The 16,511-nt window shown below is 43.4% G+C and overlaps 1 protein-coding gene across 1 annotated transcript; it reads left to right on the forward strand.

The window, feature by feature from the left end:
• The first annotated feature begins 1,048 nt into the window (after positions 1–1,048).
• GAPDH (glyceraldehyde-3-phosphate dehydrogenase) lies at positions 1,049–9,194 on the forward strand. Its single transcript, XM_072423125.1, has 12 exons — positions 1,049–1,116; positions 1,307–1,350; positions 3,757–3,856; positions 4,892–4,998; positions 5,515–5,605; positions 6,239–6,354; positions 6,813–6,894; positions 7,496–7,647; positions 7,996–8,074; positions 8,156–8,239; positions 8,317–8,414; positions 8,978–9,194. The coding sequence occupies exons 2-12, from the start codon at positions 1,328–1,330 to the stop codon at positions 9,045–9,047; spliced, it is 1,002 nt and encodes a 333-aa protein (XP_072279226.1). The 5' UTR covers positions 1,049–1,116; positions 1,307–1,327; the 3' UTR covers positions 9,048–9,194.
• The last annotated feature ends 7,317 nt before the right edge of the window (positions 9,195–16,511 follow it).

The following is a 16,511-nucleotide window of genomic DNA, read 5'->3' on the forward strand; positions in this document are numbered from 1 at the left end:
AATACCAAGTGTGGTGACCAAGACACCACACCCACCCCAACCCAATACCAAGTGTGGTCACCAAGACACCACACCCACCCCAAACACAGATGTGCCCACCATGTCACAACACCCATCCCACCCCAATAATAAGTCTGGCCACCATGAAAAGACACCCACCCCAATAATATATGTGGCCACAATGACATGACACCCATCACAATACCAAGAATGCCCACTATGACAACAAACCCACCCCAAAACCATGAGCAACCACCATGACACCCACCCCAATAATTAGTGTGGTCACCATGTCACAACTCCAATACCCAGTGCGGCCGCCATGACACGACACCCCCCAATACCAAGCCTCCATGTTGCCTCCCATAATGAATAGTCCACCGTAACAAGACACCCCCCACCTATGAGAAATATGGCCGCCATGAAAACCTTCCTTCCATCCATAATGAGTGCAGCCACCATGACACCTTCCCCTCCTCTCATGACACCTGGAAAGTGACAGATGGCGGTGGCATGGAGGAGGTGAGTTATATTAAATGGCAAGGGGGGAGGACCTGAGAGAGAACAGTCTGCGGTGACATGGATACCCATCCTATACCATATAAAAGAATAATCTACACCTGACCCCGGGGATATAATAAACATAATATCATATATACAATGCCATGGGGTGGGGTCACCATCCATTGAACTGAAGCTAAGGTGTAATATTTAGGTGAAAGAGTAAGAATAGTGCAAATAAGATGAAATAAATGGAAGTGATGTAATGTCATGTAATGAGGACGCAGGTGACACACAAGGGGAGCGGTACAGGATATGAATACCGGAAGTATTCCATATTTTGGGGGTCACCTATGAACATATTGTCAGCCTGAAGGTAATACGGTAATTAAAGATAGGGGGAACCATATACAGGAAGAAAGTGGAGTGCGCATCTACTTGGGGTGATACGGTAGCACGTAGCCCGTTCTAGAGATGATGAAGCTGAGGAATGACAGCTTGGCTACGCTGCCGGTGATTGGCGGAACGATGCTGGTAGGCGGGGTGAGCAAAGGGCTGGATATAAAAAGCGGCTGTGGGGTGATCCAAGCACTCTGCAGCAGGACAGTGTGAGAGGCAGGTGCTGGGGGTATCTGCTGGGGGTATCTGCTGGGGGTATCTGCTGGGGGTATCTGCGTGCTGGCTGTACTGTCTATGCCACCACTTTATGCTCCAGTGTCTTGATCTGGGTGCTGAATATCAATAGAAATGTCACATTATTATTACAATCCAATATTTATCATTTAATTTCTGTTCTTTTAAACAGAATCTACAGACAACAAACATCATGGTGAACGTTGGCATCAATGGGTAAGCTTGGCTGACCTTTATTGGGTTATTCCCCGCCGCTGGTATGCTGTGTATTTCCATCCATTTAATGGGGTGAATACTTTGTCATTTCAATGAAATATTCCAGGTGTGAAAAGACTGGCATGGGGTGATATGGGTGCCAGCCTTGCCACCCATGGGTATACCTTGTATGAATGGGAAGGATGAGAGATATTAAAGATAATGAACAGGGGTTCATTTTGAATGGGTGTAAAGGGATTGGGTTTGAATTGGGTGTAAAGGGTTAATGTATTGCATGACCTGATCTATAATAGTGATTATACTTTGACCCACTTGGTCCCTCATTGCCTTTTGCAAGCATTCAAAGATGGCTGCTCCTCTAACGCTTGCAGGAGCTTCTGCGTCACGTTGCTGTGGTCACACCCTGTTCTGTGGATTCATCTTGCACCTCCTAGGGTAGGGTGGCGGATGTGCAATTAGTGCCCCCTCTCCTTTGCTGTGTTTCAAGGGCATCTCAAGGTCATTGTCTCATCCAGGACATCTTTGTCTCTAAGGGGTGGATTGTGGTCCTTCTGCTGCTTTGCATCATACCTGCTCCATGTAAGGGGTGTGTCTGCAGGGGGACGGTTAGACTGCTGCATGCATTTCCTCCACCTTCTCTTTTCAGTGAATCATTCACTTACACAAGAAAGCTGGCGCTGACTCACGTCCGCCTCTTGTGGTCTGTCTGCACGTACATAGCCAGGGTGGGCGGGGGATCCCCTTAGGTAGTAAGTACTGGAAATTCTGATTATTGCACAGAGGGTACAGTTACTGTCACATTGCAATATCCTTCAATATCTCTATGCCTGCCCTTTCCTAGCAGTATAAAGTAGGTCTCCTATTTATAGCCTGATGCCAGCTGCCTGGCCTGGGAAAGACACGGGGAGGGGGTATCCTTATCCTAGTCACTGGAGTGTGTAATTTGGCTAGCTCCTAGTCTCCAGTAACTGTGGCTTGCTGATAATGGGACACCGGGTCTTAGTGACCAGCCACTTTGCTTTGTCCCTTTTTTACCTAGTGCTGCAGCCGTGGCACCTTCCTGTTTGTCAGCTTTCTGCACACTTGGCCCATGAACTTTGCCTGGAGGTGTTCCCCTCTGTTCGCTTTTGTACGTCATTGCACTTTCAGCATGTTAAGCTATAATAACATGTTTTTTCAGTGTCTGGGAAAGTTTATGCAAGGCCTGAGCGGTCTGACTGCATGCTGACCCAGCACTTTGGACTTCAGGCAAAGGTCGGTGATGTAGAAAGAATTGGCTGCAGACTTATTGCTGATAGAAAGCAGAAGGCAATGTGTTATAATCACAACTTGGCAAGCATCCCATTACACAGTGACAACCCCGGTCTACATGGGACTCTATTGTCATGTGCCTATAAAAATTTGAATACTTTGTATATTGTCTTATCAGCTATTAAGTGGTGAATGTTCTTTTATTCCTTTCTCTGCAAAAAACACATTTCATGCCCCTGGGGCTTTACCTTGCAGGGCTCTTACCTTAGGCGATAAGTCCCCACCCTTCTCTATCTACAAGAAGGTTATTGCCCACGGAAGATAGGTGGGGAAGCCAATGGCATTGGTCTAAAGCTTCAATTTAGCTTGCAGCAAGAGACTGGATATTTGGAAGGGTCAATGAATTACATGGCCAAATAAAATGCAGCCATGCATCAAACTTGTGAGCTGCAAGTTTTTTTTTTTTTTTTTTTTCTCAGCCAGAACACTATCTGCATGGAGTTTGCCAGTTCTCCCTGTGTGGGTTTTCTCACACATTCCAAAAACATGCAGTTAGGTTAATTGGCTTCCCCCAAAAATATTAACCCTTACATTATATTACAGACATATGACTATGGTAGGGGCATTATATTGTGAGTGACTTTGAGGGGCAGCTAGTGACATGACTATGGATTTTGTATAGCACTGGGTAATATGTCAGTGCTATATATACTGTGTACTAATAATCACTCTCCATATCTCCATACAAGTTATGTCTGACTTTTAGCTTATTCTGGCCCTTTGGGCCAAGACATCTAAAGATCAACGCCTTTTAAGACACATCTAGGTCATCGGACATTCAATATATTCTTGGTCTGTTATCTATTATGGAGAAGCTAGCAAGCCCACATGCTTCAGGAGCATCAATGCATATAATAGGGCAGACAGTATCCAAAAGCCCTGCACCAGGTTCCATCAGCGCAAGTTTGCTTCAGTAAAGGTGCTGAGTTCTCGCCCATCATTGCATATCCTATTGAGCCGGAGGGGACCCTCAAGTTTTGCTTTCCTAAATGCAGACTCCACAAGATTAGTAAATGGGAATGTAGTAGATTTGTCACATGCTCTTCATGTTTCAGGTTGTAAGATTTACCGATGTCTGCTTTTTCTTCCCTTTAGATTTGGCCGCATCGGGCGTCTGGTGTCCCGTGCCGGTTTTCTTTCTAAAAAGATTACCATTGTCCACATCAATGACCCCTTCATTGACCTGCAGTACATGGTGGGTAAACTTTGTGTATTGCATTTCACATCCCTCTGTGGCAGTTTCCCTTCATACAGCATCTCCTGCTGAATCACGCTCAGCCTGATATGTTGCTACTTGCATAGAGTGTACTATTGCCTATTAAACAGGATTTATATAGTGCTAACCTATTAACATAGTGCTGTACCTTAAATAGAAGTTTGCCAATGACAGATACAGTGACACAGGAGGAGAGGACCCTGCCCCAAGAGCTTACAATCTAGAAGTGTATAGGGAGTATTGCACAATAGAGTTCAATTTTTGGCAAAGTGTATTACACTTACAAGCTCATGAGTACAAATTAACCAGTCCACTGGGTATGAAGGAGCATAGGATCTGTTTCTTCCACTCAAGATGGTGCTGAGGCCTGGCAGGCAACTGTCAGCCATGTGCCCCTGTTATAGAGCTGTCTTCATAAAGTCCCAGCAGTGCATGCAGTAACTTGCATCTGCATTTACAGCGTAAATGTGTACTGTTGGTCATCCACTTGTAAAAAGTGCTAGCTTTATCATAGGAGAAACCTTTACCCTGCCAGGTATGGGAAGGAGGGGGTGTATGCAGACATACCACTAGAGGGCACTTTGCAAATATTATCTTCCATGCTATAGCAAACTTCCTAGAAGCAGAACCTAGCTTGATTTGTAGTGACTGTACAGGGAAACCTGTAAGGGGTGTTCTTGCCTCTCGTCATGTAATTTTACTCTTGAGGAGTTACTGGCCAACATCAGCTCCTCACCCTGGCAGAAAGGGATTCCTGTTCCATGCTGGATCCTGTGGCTCACACAGTTGGCATTTATCACAGGACACCTTTGGCTATCAAATAGAACCGTAGTGGGGGTTAAAAGGCCAGGCATATAATACATTTATGAGATTTTAATATCTTGCCAAAGACCCATCATGGGGATTGCTCTGACTTAGTCATGCTTCTGTTATCAGGCTATAGCCTATAATATGTGGTTGGCTTTATTCTACAGAAACAAGACCAATTAAACAAAAGTTTACTCTTCTCTTTAGGTTTACATGTTCAAGTATGATTCCACTCATGGACCTTACAAGGGAGAGGTCAAGGCTGAGAATGGCAAGCTGGTCATCGATGGCAAGTCAATCACCGTGTCTCATGAGTAAGTTAATTAGTAAAATGAGGTTAGCTCAGGTTAACACAACTGTATGCAGCTCGACTTGTACACATGTAATGTGGTTTTCTAGTCTTGTATGTTGAGGGTATTATATTTTTCTCTGGGGGTTACTTGGAAATCTAACAAATGGTAGAGAGTGAGGCAATGTCCCTGCTCCTTCCAGTCACCAGAGAATAAAGGGGAAACCTGCAAGCATAGACTGCCGCAGAGAAATAGATTTCCTGCTTTGTCTCAGTTCAGGTGGACAGTAAAACTCATTCACTGACTTCATCTGCCACAGCAGACTCTGAAAATGCTAATGGCTGGTCTAGCATGCCAGTTCATTGGTGCCTATTGTACCATTCCAAGCTGGCTGAGATGCAGGTCTCTGAGAAATATGGAGAGATGGTCAGATAGCAATGTTTAGCAAGGCAGGCAGTAGAAGCTTTCAGATATAATGTAGGTTATCCTAAAGTGACTTGTAGATCTATTGCACTACAATTCTCAATATCTTTCTTCTAGACGTGACCCCAGTGCAATCAAATGGGGAGAGTCCGGTGCCGACTATGTTGTGGAATCTACCGGTGTGTTCACAACTACCGAAAAAGCTTCTGTAAGTGTGTATCTGGGATTTCGCTGTCCTCACTTCCTGAACATTTTGCTGTTTCTCTTTTGCTGTCCTGAAATGTTGGCTTATCCCTACAGTCTCCGGCCCACCACCCACTTATAGGCAGTGTTGGTGCATTTGATGGGTGGTTTTGTTTTAAACCTGCTCTTGCACTGAAACTTCTGATGTGTGGTTGGCAGACATGCATTGAACCATCCCTTCCTAGCAGCACATAACTTCTGTATAATGGTGTGGTTCATGTTTAGCCTACCTTAATATCCATTTTGCTTCAGTCCAGATGTAAAGCCAAAATTGTTTCCTTGGAGCCAGGAAAATTGTTCTCCTACATTCAGGGAGTCACTGGGTCCAAAGCCTTTCCCCCAACCCCCATAGCAAGTAGTTCAAGGGGCATGCTGAATACATCATGGCTACCAAGATATGCCAAAGCTTTGGTATATGGGGGGATAGGACTTCATGATGGCTAACTACTGTAAATGGTGCAAGGACATCACTGCATTTACCAGCAAGTGTCTGAAGTAGGGAATGTTGTGAAGAAATGTAACAAGGGGTGCTGTTAGCACTTCTCTAGTGTCTGTTGTCCATGTCATGGTTGCTTCTAATATTTATATTTCCCATCAGGCTCACTTGAAGGGAGGTGCCAAGCATGTTATCATCTCTGCTCCTTCCGCTGATGCCCCCATGTACGTTGTTGGTGTCAACCATGAATCCTATGACAAGGCAAACAAAGTTATAAGGTAAGTGCAGTATCTGGTGGCTAATCTTTTTCTACAGCATTTTCACTCGGGGCAGTGACAGGAGCTTTGTAAAGTCTTTACTCCTGTGTGGGTTTTTTACCTTAAAATACCTTGTCTCCAGAGAACTCTTGCTATAAAGATAATGAACTATATCCACAGCTCACACCACATTAGCATGGTCAGACAAATGCCTTATACAGATGGCCAATAGGTGTTGCCAAAATTGACCTGGAAGGTGCAAATTGCTTGAGTAACCCCTTGCAATATCTGGGAAATCCTAGGGTTTGTAACTTGCCCTATTCAAGAATCCTATAGGACACTTATTCTAATTTGTTCAGTGTCTGCAATTTTCAGACCTCTTCTTGGTAATTAGCACATGATGGGTGTAATGCTCCTAACCCAGATGACATGTTAAGTTCCTCAGAACTGAAAAATAATCTGTTAATCCTCTCCTGCAGCAATGCCTCCTGTACCACCAACTGCCTGGCTCCTCTTGCAAAGGTCATCAATGACAACTTTGGCATTGTGGAGGCCCTGATGGTAAGTCTTCAATATCTTAAATAAGTTCTGTGCTATGACCCTTGGTAGTATTAAACTCTTAACCAACTGGCTTCCATTTCACCTTAGAATCAAATTTAAGCTGCTGTGCTTGCCTTCAAATCCCTCCACAGTTCTTGTCCCACTTACCTTTCTGCCCTGATAGAAAAATACCCCCCCTAGCTGCACTCTTCGCTCCTCCAATGACCTACTAATGACTTCCTCACTCATAACCTTATCACACACAGGGCTCCAAGACTTTTCTAGAGCTGTCCCTACTTTCTTCTGGTCTTCCTCATCCTATTCAACTTGCTCATTTAAGAGAACTCAAAACCCATTTTTTTTCAAACTTTCCTACCTGTCTTCTGTCTTTTGAAACCACCACTACATATCTCCCATCCTATTGTGTGTGTGTGTGTGTGTGTGTGTGTGTGTGTGTGTGTGTGTGTGTAATTCCCCCACCTACTAGATTGTAAGCTCTTCGGGGCAGGGTTCTCCCCTCCTGTATTAGTCTCATTTGCAATCCCAATTTAATGTACAGTGCTGTGTAATATGTTGGTGCTATATAAATCCTGTTTAATAACTGTCCTCTCCCTCCCTCTAGACCACTGTCCATGCTTACACTGCAACACAAAAGTGTGTGGATGGACCATCTGGCAAACTGTGGCGTGATGGCAGAGGTGCTGGCCAGAACATCATCCCAGCATCCACTGGTGCTGCCAAGGCTGTCGGCAAAGTTATCCCTGCTCTGAACGGGTATGTCCTTTATGCAGGAGTAAATTGCATCAGCCCAGGAAGTCTAAAGTCTGAATGCTGTGTGTATGAAGTACTGATCTCTGCAAGGCTGTGTTCTGCTGTCTGCTGTGCAATGCCAGGTATAGTGTGGTAGGCAGAACATTCTTTTTCAGATCATGGAAAATGGAACAATGGCAATCCTGCTCTTTTGAATAAAGCTATTTGGCTAAAACTTCCATTCTAGGGTTAGCCATAAGCTTGCATGTGCATAACACTGTTTGCTGCGTTTAGGCCATTAATGTCAAAAGTTAACATGTTGTATTGTAGCTGCAATCAGAAAACTGACTTAGATGCTTGTTTTTTCCACAGAAAACTCACTGGTATGGCATTCAGAGTCCCCACTCCCAATGTGTCCGTGGTTGACCTGACCTGCCGCCTGGAGAAACCTGTAAGTATAAACAAAGAGATGAACTAAGACTTGTCCTTGTAAACACCCACTTCCTATTTAACAAAAAGTTTTGCCTTTCAGGCCAAATATGATGATATCAAAGCCGCAGTGAAGGCAGCTTCAGAGGGACCACTGAAGGGAATCCTGGGATACACAGATGAGGAGGTATGTCATACTATTTACGTATGTAATACAACACATGCATACATCTATGGTGTCCTAACCTGAATTCTCTATTACAGGTTGTCTCCTCTGACTTCAACGGTTCTACCTACTCCTCCATCTTTGATGCTGGTGCTGGTATTCAACTGAATGACCACTTTGTGAAACTTGTTTCCTGGTGAGTTGCACTAATATATTCCTTGTGATGGCATTCTGAGCATTTCAGCCGCAGATCCTTCTAGGGACTATCCCTCTGAAATCGCAATCGGCCTTTCCTTTAAATATGTCACATGATTTTACTATACTAAAGTTGCTTTTTCTGCAGGAGTCTGTCTAGTGTAGGGAATGGGGGATGTGATGGGACCTCTGTAGACATTACAAACTTGTGAATGTCGAAGGTATAATAACATAGGACTCTGCCAAGATACAAGTAAGGGCTGTTGGCCCCGTTATAGCTTTTTTAGCATTCTCTTTTGGTATCCCTTGTCACAAGAGCCTAGTCCCAACAATGCCTACCTTAAACATCTGGCTTTTCAGCACCCTAAATTACATCTAGTAAAAGCTATTTATTGCATGAGGTTTCTTATACCTTGGCAATGTACAGATCTAATTTTAGATTCAGTAAAACTATGACTTTAACATTTCAGTTCAGTAGTCTGGTTTCTGCAAAATAGTGATGCTGCATCTTTGGTATACTGAATGATCCATCGCATTCTTCTGAGTCTGATTTTTGTCTTGCAGGTATGACAATGAATGTGGTTACAGCAACCGTGTGGTGGACCTCATAGTTTACATCGCTAGCAAGCAGTAAACTCTTGTCCAGGTCATCCCCTCTCCTGTCACTGCAGGGCCCAATGTCTCACCCAGTGGTTTCTCATCACTGAAAGGGCCCAGAGTCACCCCTTACTAGTTTTGTCTGTCAGTTTCTGTGTATAAAATAAAATTGTGAAACACTGAATGTGGTCTACAGACTTTTATTGGGGTTGGGGATCATCCTCAGTACATTTAAACCAAAGTGAAATGGCTTCCTGTTTTTGGTAGCTCTTAGTGAGGGTTTTGGAAGTCATTGCTGAAATGCACAGAAGTATATAATGAGAGCAAAAAGTTTATTATAAGTCTACAGTTACAGCAACTGTGCAGGCTTTCAATGACTAGTCATTGGGCAGAGTTGGACCAATGCACTGGTACCAGATCTGGTCTTAGGCTTGGGTCTGTGCCTTAACTCTAGCTGGCACTACTTACAAAGTGTGCTTATTTACCCTTTGGGGAAGGCACTTGCCCCACCAAATCTAAATGAGGTATGCTAGTGGTTCCAACTGCATGCTGCAGAAGTAAGGCTTTAAGTAATTTTTCACAATCCTTTCCAATGACAAGACTGCACAATGCATGAACAAGCACTAGAGGGGAGAACAATGGAGTGGCCAATGTGCTGCGCTCTCCCCTTCACTTTCATTACAATCATTCATCTGTGGATCTGCTGGGACGGGCTAGCAGATGAATCATCTGACTTGTGTACATAATTGAATTTATAGCTTCTACTTCAGCTATTAAAACTTGGTTGTGGAGGTGTCACCCCACTGCATCCTCACTTCAGAACATGATGGTCATTTAGTGATCCAACACGAGCATTTTCATAGCTGTGCAAAAGCTAAATCTGTCAAAAGAAATTTTGTTCTGGGCCTATGAGAGTCTGTAAGGCTAGACTTTAATATACACACAACATGGTTCAGTCTGATAGAGAAGACCTGACTTGTGTCTGCAGTTCAGTATTAGGTCTTGTCACTTTCCCAGATGGGAACTTTTGCAGCATATGAGGTTGTGTTCTGTAATCATAGCCCTCAGCACAACAGTATATAATTGACATCCTGTGCTGCTGTGTTTAAGCCTCTTGCAGCCTATAATTGGGTGTAGCTACTTGAATGCTTCCAGCTGAAGCTAATAGTGCAATTAATGTGTTCTATACATTTGGCGTTCACATTTTGGCATGCCTGTCGGTAAAGAATCTCACACCTATAATCAGAGGCTCTTTACTAGATCCTCATTTGGTGTTCAATACTTTCAGTGTCCCATACAGCACATATTGGGGAAGCCAGTGGTTTTTCCTGCCACTTCATTCACCATCACCACTACAGAATGTATGAGCAGGGGTAACCATTGCATATGGTGTTAAAAACTGGTATGATTCACCCATTTGTCTACCTTCAGGAACCAGTGAGCAATTCAATAAATTAGTCTATGGAAAATATTACATCTGGGGGGTTTTCCCTGCTAAGCTACAGATGAGTACAACCTACAGACCCTCCCAAGTCTCTAAATACACAGTCAATGGAGAATTGGCAGGCTGCTCAGGTCATCCATTTTCTCCTAATGTGAAGTTTGTCTTGTTGGACAACAGATTGATGGAGAAGCAGCACTGTGAGCCAACCAGTTTAGGCTGTGGTGTATAAGGGGCTGATGTATCTAATGCTTGTGTGTAATAAATATATAATCTTGTCTAGTAAGCTGCACCTTCAACTCTATATTTTAGCATATTTAAACATCTTGTTCCTAAATGGAAATACCTCCTGTGTGTATACTACCTATGTTTAAATGGGGTTTCAAAACGTTTACTCGTTTGGGTTTATATTTGTTTCCATGTATGTAAAAAAAATCTTTGCAATATCTATTACCTTACATAGGTTCATGTCACTGCACCATTGTATCTGCCATGAAGATGCTATCCCAATGGAAAGCTGTATGACCTTCCTGATATATTTGACATACATTGTGCGGGGTTACCCTCCTCATAGACCTCTGCCATCAGTAGCCAATGCAGATTGTAAAGGGACCTGGCGTGTGTTTTGATAGCTCATTGGCTTTTTTTTTACCCTTGTGACCAATCCATAGAGCTTTATGTACTCCTATATTGGTGCTACAACCATGACCTGTTGTCACTGTAAGGTCAGGCCATAGCATTGTGCAAAGGGTGTTTTACACAAGGGCCCCAGATGTTCCTATAACAGCAGCATGCACACCCACATTCCTTCCCTCATTGTCTGACTCGTGCAGCCCAGGTATTCATTGGTATCATCCACAGGTATCCATTCATCCCTTGGTAGCAAGCTAGGCAAGTGACCTGTGTGCCCCCAGTGTGTGACAGGTGAATAAATTCTCCTAGCAATCCCCGCACCCACTCCGGACTGGTAAAGTTTGGGGGCCTTTGCTTTGCTGCTGACCAAAGTGGGGTGTCACTGCTGGCTGCCACTGATTCCCAAACATTGAGCACTTTCATTGCAGCCTGGCATCCCCCGTACAGACATCTACCCTTTCCTTGGTATTACAAGATTCTATCAAAACCCTGATTCTACATTGGGATTGTATCATTCACGTTCTTTTCTTTGGCTTCCATTTCACTTTAGAATCAGATTCATCTCCCGCACTTTGCCTTCAGGTCTCTCCACAGTTCCTGTCCCACTTACCTTTCTGACCTGAAAAATACCCCCCTAGCCGCTCTCTTTGCTCCTCCAATGACCTACTAATGCTTTCCTCACTCATAACCTCATCACAAGCACGGCTCCAAGACTTTTCTAGAGCTGCCCCAACTCTCTGGAATGGTCTTTCTCGTCCTATTCGGCTTGCTCCTACTTTCTGATACTTTAAAAGAGCCATCAAAACCCAACGCTTCAACTTCACCTACCCGTCTTCTTTTGTCTCCTGAACTCTCACTACTTCCCACCATTCCACATCCCCCTTCTATAGTCGTTTGCAACCCCTATATAATGTACAGCCCTGCACAATATGTTGGCGCTATATAAATACTGTTTAATAATAATATTAGTTTATTATTAATATTCAGTGTAGTACAAGTTACTTCTAGTGCAAAAGCAAAAATGTCACTCTAGGGATGTCCTAAGTTCCTGGTTTGGTAATCACTTGTGTCAAAAATGTTGCACTGCTGGTAAAGAGAACCTGTCATTAAAGCAATAGGTGAGATCTGGATCCTTGATAAAGAAGAAACCCTTTCCGAATCAAATTGGCCCCCTAGATTTGTCCCTAAAGGGTTGGCCTGTGGTCTTCTAGGAGGGTGAATGTGTCATACATGGCTGTTCCTCCTGTTTTGTATTTGGAATACTCGCAGCTTATCAGGAGTGAAATAGTTCACCTTTGTGCTCTTGCTGCCATTAACAAACCTTTCTGTACAATGTGGCAAAGGTAAAGACAACTTGTACTAAAAGAGAGAAAAATAAAAATAAGACTTCTGCTGGCAGTGTCCCGCCTGGCTGACCTCTGTCCCGTTTCATTTTGTTTTTCAGTTCCCGCAGGTAAAATAAAAGGTGACGCCCCCTTGGGGATACCATTGTTCATTACAGATGGCTCAGTGGTTAGCACTCTGGCCTTTGCAGCACTGGGTCCCAGGTTTGAATCTTGGCTGAGACATTATCTACATGGAGTTTGTAGGTTCTCCCTGTGTTCTTGTGAGTTTCCTCCCACATAGGTTAATTGGTTTCCCCACAAAATTGTCCCTAGACTGAATAATGACATATGACTATGGTAGGGACATTAGATTGTGAGCTCCTTTGAGGGACAGCTAGTGATATAACTATGGACTTTGTACAGCACTGCATAATATGTTGGCGCTATATAAATCCTGTTTAATAATAATAATAATAATAATAATATTGTAGATAATGGATAATAATACAGTTAATAACAGCTTATTTTAATACTGCCTGCTGTGTACATCATCAACAGATTCTGTCACTTAAAACATAAATATCCTATTGCAAGCCCATTGTCCTGGTATACAGCAGCCCACATTCTCATTGGCCGGTCAGCAGTCATAGGGGACGCTGACAGATGTATACTTTGACAACAGTCCTACAACCCAATATTAGTATTTGTTACAGGCCACACATACCTGTTATCTTCCAGAAGCACCCCTAGTCCTCTTGATAGACTACAGATAGATTTTCCTAATATTAAAGTTGATCAGAATGTTAATGTTAATTAGTAAAAGTCACAGGGCAGGGCTGGCACTGCTCGGTCCATGTGCTGGGTGTTGGCAGCCCAAAGCAGGATCCTGGCAGATCCACATTCATATTTCTGTTCTTGCAGGATCTTGCAAGGATAAAACATGAAAAATCTGCATGCGTTGTGTAAATTATTTTTTTAACATTTACTAGTAACTGTGATTTTGTGAATCTCTTATTAAAGTGAATGACATTTGATGTTGTTTGGTGTATAAATCTCCCTCTGATGGGATTACAGAGGTTGGTTGGCGACACATTAATTACTGTCTGCCCGGTTGTTGCCACATGTCTATTCCTGCCAGTAAAATGGCAGAGGAGGGAGGGGGGTGCACCAAGCAAGCGGGCGGTGAAGGCGGAGGTGTGTGCTCTGCTTACTTTATTATTCCTTTGAAAGCTTTACAGAGGTCTGTGTGTTTTTATTTTATGAGTCTGTCCCAGTGCGGCCCCAACACGTTGGCAGGTATGGTCAGCTAATAAATTTGATGTTGATCCCCATCCCCCAACTTTGAGAAATCTACAAGGATACTTATATTTAAGCAAAACTAAATGAAAATAAAAAAGGATTTGTTTGTCCTTCTACAGCAGCCCCATAGATAATCAATGTGAATGTGAAATGTGCGCGTGCTGTCTGTGTGGAAGCAGAGGTCTCTCTGAGGAGATCTTAAACTCAGAGAGCTCCAGCTCTGAGCCAGCAAAGCGAGTGTTTCTGCAGGGAGACTGCTGTTTCCTTATAGGATCCTCCTTAATGCAATACAGAAACAGAAGGTGGGGAAGTGGAAAGAGATGGCGGAGTTCTTCATGGAGTCCTTTCAGTGTTCAGTACAGCAGGAACACAACATGTCACAGGTAGGTTGTAAAGAACCATAAAATAGGGTGGACAACCCAAGCAAAGAATATAGATCTGTTTCCAGGTCTGGTTTTGGTGTGTTGGTTGGGGTCCCAGGTATAAATTCTGCATTGAGAGCCCCAGATCTGTAGCTACTCTCTCATTTTTAAGCCCCCACCTTCATTGCATCCTTGCACAGCAAAGCCAAGGTGATGCAAGAAATAAAGCATCGCAATAAAATGAATATCAGGACTTGAATATGATAACCGTCTGGCAGTGCCAGCAGCTCACAAGGTACAGATTGTGTCCGTTGGCTGGTTGGCGTCAGTGATGCAATTATGGGGAAGTGAAATCTGAGCCAACGGTTTGTTGTAACAGACTTATTCATACCCCGGCCGGGCCAATGCGGCATTGTGAAGTCTCATACTGCGTGACTGCGCTCATGTGCTCAGTAACGGGAAAACCATTTCCCAGAATGCATTGCAATAGCTATTATGTTTCCATATACTACAGAAAGAGATTTGTTACACTTCTTTTTTTGTATCGATCATTATTTAGCTGCAAATGGTTATATAGGAAGATGAAATACACAGAAGGGAGATATTTATTTTTCTGTCCAATTCTGATTTTTCACAGTTAAGGCTGGCAGGTTGATGACCTGACTTTTTTTCTACTGTAGTTAAGCAATGCAGCCAGGTCTTCTCCCCACCCCCAGCCTGTGATTGGACAATAAAGGAGTCTTAAAAGGCTTATGAGATCATCACCAGCGTCTAGCAAGGTAACCACACCAACCTTACCGCCGACAGTCCTATATAAAGCCGGCCATCACAGACCCTTATAAACCTCTAAAAACGGCTAAAACACTAATTTGAGTGACCAAGATGGCACCATGGTAAATTATTGACATAGCCAATAATTTCCTATGGAGGGGGTTGTGTTTAATTCTGTGAATCTGACAGTTTGCAATATTCTTTGCAGGTGAATCTCCCAAGTGCATGTGTTTTAAATCAGTTGATTCATCAACAGTGAATGTTTGTTGAAAGTCACATTCGCAGCTATATTAACCCCTAAACGTTCTTAAAATACCCCAAACAATCTGGCAAATGTAACACACCAGTGACGGCCAGAATGTTTAACTCCAATGTGCGGGTGAATGTAGCATCCAGAAGTCCAAAGACAGGACTCAAGGTCTAAGGTACTTACCACCAAGACTATGCTCAGGTAGGTGTCAGTTTGTTGTAAAAATTAGGCACCTGGGAGCGCTAAAAGCCCAGCAAATAAACTGGCACCCCTTGGCACCTGGGAGCGCTAAAAGCCCAGCAAATAAACTGGCCATCTGAATTTAGTCTAGTGGTGGTGGGCACCTTAAACCATGACATGTCTCGAGCACCCAATTTTGACCCCTTAGCACCTGGGAATGGCTACAGGTGGTTTTTTAGGTAGTTTTCTGGGCTTGATCAAGCTTTTTAAGCACCAGAAATGGAGGGGTATAGAGCAAAGCAGTACATTTGTCCCCCAGAAAACTTTCCAACCACTTACCAGGTGGCCAGAGATACTTGTTCGAAGTCCAGCAAGAGATCTACCTGAGAAGTTGCATTGAGCGCCTCCATGTGGGGACCAAACCTTACTGCAACTGCACTACTGTTAGCTGCCAAATAAAGACCTTCATAAATGACACCTTCAGATAGTCTTTGGGGTGCTTTTAAGTTTACAAATTGCTGAAGTACCACTTACTTTTACCCATTCATAGCCTATGAGTTTGTGCCAATGGGCCTTTGTTTGCTTTTATTGGGTTTTGCGTTGTCAGGTCAGGTGCAACCATCAATGAATTCTGAATGATTTCAGAAGCGACACCAACTGATGTCAAAAACCCAAAGCCCATCCACATGGGCCCCAAGGGACCCACAAATATGCCTTTAAAATTAATTTTTTGCTTTCACAGCCCCTCAACAAAAAAATAATGAGCCGAAACCAAGTCCTCGTACTATCTAGATGTGTATTTTGCGAGGTGTGTATGTACAATATCCTGTGATGGTGGTATGTATAGATTATATACACACATGCTCAATGTACATGTCCTTTATACACAGTATTGTTACATCCAGTCCATCATATATATATATATGCTCTGGTACAAACCTAGAAAAGTAAAGTGCACCGTCCATCTTCTTCAATACAACGCACTGTAGAAGGTCGGAGGTATTGGCACGTCTCGTATTATCCAGTGATTTGGTGAATTTTTGAAGGGTATGGTGACACGTTACTGTCTGTGCCAATCGTCAAATCTCAGCTTTGGAGAGAGCAAAGAAGGATTAAAGGTTTTTATGTCTGTCATGTCCTTGTTTGGGAGATCTTCCCTTATTATCTCTCATGTGAGCAGTACAGGAAGTGAAGGTAAATCTCTCCAGAGGGGCCAGATATGAGTACATTTGTTTGGTAT

This window comes from Pyxicephalus adspersus, chromosome 10 (genome assembly GCF_032062135.1).
Source record: "Pyxicephalus adspersus chromosome 10, UCB_Pads_2.0, whole genome shotgun sequence".
In the NCBI taxonomy this organism is placed as follows: Eukaryota; Metazoa; Chordata; class Amphibia; order Anura; family Pyxicephalidae; genus Pyxicephalus; species Pyxicephalus adspersus.